Here is a 4,023-nt window from a genome sequence, read left to right as displayed (position 1 = left end):
ATGTGCACCCCTAGGTAATAGCAATGATGAAGGCAACAGTAAACATGTCGTCCCCTATGAATGATGAGGTCCTCATCTGGATCAATCAGTAACAAATATGTCGCCTAGTTTTGAGCTCTAACTGTAGTTTCCCCTTTGGGCCAATCAGTGTCATTTTGAATGCTGGAGTGCAGCGTTTTTGTCAGCATGAGATCAGTGGTGTCTGAGGTATTGCGTGTGACACATGGGTGAGCAAACAAATGTAGTGCTTCCCCTTGTGCTAATCAGTGTATCTTTGAAAATGCCAGAATGGAGCAATGACATGTATCATTCCCTAAAGTTTTGTCAAAATCTGATCAGTGGATTATTTATGTGGAAATATGCCTCTCCCAAGGACTTGATCCTGCATTTTGGGATACGTAAATGATGGAGTTTGAGTCTCTCAACCTTTTGGTTTGGTTCACTTTTCCCCCTGCTCTAATTCTATTCTCATTCTCTCTTCACCCCTCTCTTCCCTGCCGCTCACCCCTCTCTCCCTGACTCACTCTGAACCTCTCACTCCCTCTGAATTTCTAACTAAGTCCTCCTCCTTCTCTCCCTCTCTCTTAATCTCTCACCTCTCTCTGAATCTCTCTATCCCTCTCTATGAATCTCTCAGTCTCTCCCCCCCCCCCCCCCCTCTCCTTCTCTCTCCTCATATGTTTATTTTGGGGGATTGACTCTGACTGGCTGACTGCTATGGAGGCCGGAACCATGACTGAGAGGGAAGGAGGGGGGTGGGAGGGACCTGGCAAAAAGAGGGAGTAGGGAGAGAGAGAGCGAGGGAGAGAGAGAAGTTGAGTGGGTAGTGAGCTGCTATAAAAGAGAGTGCCGGGTCTGTCAGTGGCATTAGCTTCAGCAGACTGAGATTCACACAGAACTAGGAACAACCAGAGAGAGAGAGAGAGAGAGAGAGAGAGAGACACCGAGCACCGACAGAGTTGAAACTAAGTGCTCACACAGAAGAGTGCAGAGCTGAGACCTACCAGACTGCCTTACCAGTAGATGTTTCTTTGAGACTGGTGATCTTCAATCTGCCTGGACTTGAGAGGTTTGAGGAGTGTTTTGCTTGTCTTGACTTTGGAAGGAACTTTGCTTTATTGTCTTTCTTGAGACAGAGGCTTTTCTCAAAATAAGACAAGGCACCAGAAAGAGCAAGGAAGGAAAACTTTGGGCCGTGCAAAGAGGCAATCAACTGTTTTTGCCAGTTGTGTTCACACCTGGTCACATTAGGTTTCAACTAGAATCGATTTCACACCTGTTTGGGCTCCAGTTCCCACCTATGGCTGCCGTACGTCAGATGGCCATGGAGGCCTCCGGCTTCCACGTCCTGCCGGCTCACCTTATGGCCTCGGCCATGGAGGAGTTCCCTCAGCAGCTGCCTGTCCCCAAGGGCCCGGCCAGGGGCAAGAGCCGCTCCCGCCGACCCCGCGAGGCTCGCTTCAAGACCCAGCCCGTCACCTTCGCTGAGATCGCAGAGGTGGAGGAGGAGGGCTCCTCGCCGATGGAGGAGGAGAGGGCGCGCCGCTCCTTCCTGCAGTCCCTGGAGAACCTGCGGCGGAGCACACAGACCCTCCACTGCCCGCCGGCCGCCCATCACAGCCGCACCACCACTCCCACACAGGCCAGCCTGGACTCCAGTGACTCCGACTCTGCCCAGTGAGGGCTAGGACACGCCCCTCTCCCGGCGTAGCCTCGCTTTGCCCTGACGCAGCTTCGAATGGAGGCCAACTGAACTGAACCAAACTGGCCTGTTCGCCAGCCTGCCCCTGTGTGTGTGTAGCCACTGCTGTCATATCAAAATCTGCATTCATACAGCTAAATACATACTAACATATCGATATGTGTTGCTAGAACATGCACTCGATGCAACTTTGTAAAGAACTCTACCAGTACCACTGGCTGGTTATACTGATACAGCTGTATAGATATGAGTGTAAAGGTAGCACATGACGCGGTGTTGAGCACACCACTTTGACTCTTCAGATATATTCCTTTTCTACTGTGGATGTCTCTATGAGGAAAGCTTGAAAGATGAAAGATGGCTGATATTTTTCCACTCTAAACTTGTATAGGTATTTTGTTTCAATCCAGATTTTCTAAGTGACCAGTCACCACAGAAATGACTGTTAAATATATTACTATTGTGACTTACCAAACTGTAAATACATTGACTAAGCAATGTACTGTGCTTTGAAAGTGACCTGGCAGTCATTGAAGCAGTAGAGTAGGGTTAAAAAGAGTTTGCGCTCTTGTTTTCCAGCTTCACAGTGAGTGAAATCTGTACTGTCGCCTCTATTCCTGAGCAAAAAATGCCTTTCTAAATGTCAAGATATTTATTCTCTTATTTTGTTCATAACCAAATGGAATTCTAGATGTAATTTTATTGCTCTTTCTGACTTCTAAAGTCACCTTCTTGACTTTCAAAGAGAAACATAGCCTTTATACTTTCTTTTACATTATACATACGTATATATGTTATAATGTTATGTTTGTCATATGTACTTTAATAAATATTTTCAAATATTTTTGATTCATTTAATTCATATTTGGGAAGTATATCTGTGAAAGTTAAATACTGCTATTAGTGTACAACAAGTTGATAAATGTCTTTCAGATAAATGTCCATTGATAAATGTGACATATTTACATTTTACATTTTCGACATTTAGCTGACGCTCTTATCCAGAACAAAATACAATGAGTGCAACAGCAGTGCAACAGATTGCAAACATTATAAGCAACTGACAGTAAGGAGTGTAGGAGGGTCAGTGCCTCAGCCAACAGACAATAGATGTAAGAACATTTTGCTTTGTCCCTACATTTTTTATTTATAATAGAAAAGAAAAGGTAAAGAGATAAAATCCAGGCAGAAAACATACTTTTTTTTTTAACAAGATGGGACAAGATGAGGTGTAAACAGAGGAGGGGGAAGTGATGTACATTTTGTCTATCTCCAGTGTTATTCTTAAGACAAACTGAGGTCTGGCTCATAGTTAAACACTCAGTACTTGAGCTGGGTCTGCTGCATGCTTACTGGCCCTGTGACGCACTAAAGTAATGTTGGGTTTGCATCAGCGAACTCAGCCACAACAACAGCCAGCCTGCTGAGAGAACTGCCCTCTGTAGTCTGGGAGAAACCCGGTGCAGCCGTCCCTCCTGTTGCTAATAACCCTCCTCTCCTAATCCACTCAGCGACAAGTGAAACGTGATGTATGACTTCCGTCCATGTGCGAGTCAGCACTGTGTTTCGGACAGGGCTTTAGTCGGGAACCTGCTTGCTGGGCTGCATGTGGCTTGACTAAGAATAGACTCTCTGATTAAGTAAATCTTAGAGATGAGAGAGACGTTCTCTCCGGAGGTATGATGGCTTAAGTGTTGGACCGTGAGACACGTGCCGTGGGGAGATGTTATCACAGAGGAACACAGATTTGAGATCAGCGTGACTCGTGGGTGTGCGTGTGTGTGAGAGAGAGAGAGAGAGAGAGAGAGAGAGCACGTAACACAGTTCAGCATCATACATGTGCACATCTACGTATGCACATACATCAAGTATGCATGCATTCTGATCGTTTGACGCATGCAAGTGCAACAGCACTATGGTAATCAGAGCATATCATCATAATCATGACCCACAAGCTCTCTGGGCATGGCAACCCTGACCCTGCTGCTTCTGGGGTGAAAGCCAAGCACAACCGCCCTTCCTTTGACAGCGACCACTTCGTATCTTCCAGCCAATGGGGAGGATGGACAAGGACCAGCTGGAAGCAAATGGAGGGTCAGTGTCACAGAGAGGGCCACCCTAGCTCTCTGTTTGTCTCTCTCTCTCTCATCTCTGTCTGTATCTTTTGCTCTCTCCCTCTCTCTCTGTCCACACACACACACACACACACACACACACTAGTCATTGTTTACCCAGTGCTTGGAGAGCTGTCACACTTAACCACATCCACAGCAGATTGACTGTCTGTTTTTATGTGTGACAATGCAACTCTGGAGGCATTT

At 46.3% G+C, this 4,023-nt stretch overlaps 1 protein-coding gene across 1 annotated transcript; it reads left to right on the top strand.

Annotated features, from left to right (window-relative positions):
* The first annotated feature begins 884 nt into the window (after positions 1–884).
* Positions 885–2,524, top strand: cunh11orf96 (chromosome unknown C11orf96 homolog). The gene has a single exon (XM_071544722.1). The coding sequence runs from the start codon at positions 1,301–1,303 to the stop codon at positions 1,679–1,681; it is 381 nt and encodes a 126-aa protein (XP_071400823.1). The 5' UTR covers positions 885–1,300; the 3' UTR covers positions 1,682–2,524.
* Positions 2,525–4,023: the final 1,499 nt, after the last annotated feature.

Source organism: Centroberyx affinis, unplaced genomic scaffold (assembly GCF_046629955.1).
Source record: "Centroberyx affinis isolate AG114_WGS23_722 - 3 ecotype Tasmania unplaced genomic scaffold, CSIRO-AGI_Caff_v1 ptg004640l_1, whole genome shotgun sequence".
Taxonomy (NCBI): domain Eukaryota; kingdom Metazoa; phylum Chordata; class Actinopteri; order Beryciformes; family Berycidae; genus Centroberyx; species Centroberyx affinis.
This window is presented reverse-complemented; position numbering and strand designations above follow the sequence as displayed.

Bases quoted from the DNA above. Each gene is read 5' to 3' on its own strand.
- cunh11orf96 (XM_071544722.1), top strand. From the start codon at position 1,301: ATGGCTGCCGTACGTCAGATGGCCATGGAGGCCTCCGGCTTCCACGTC.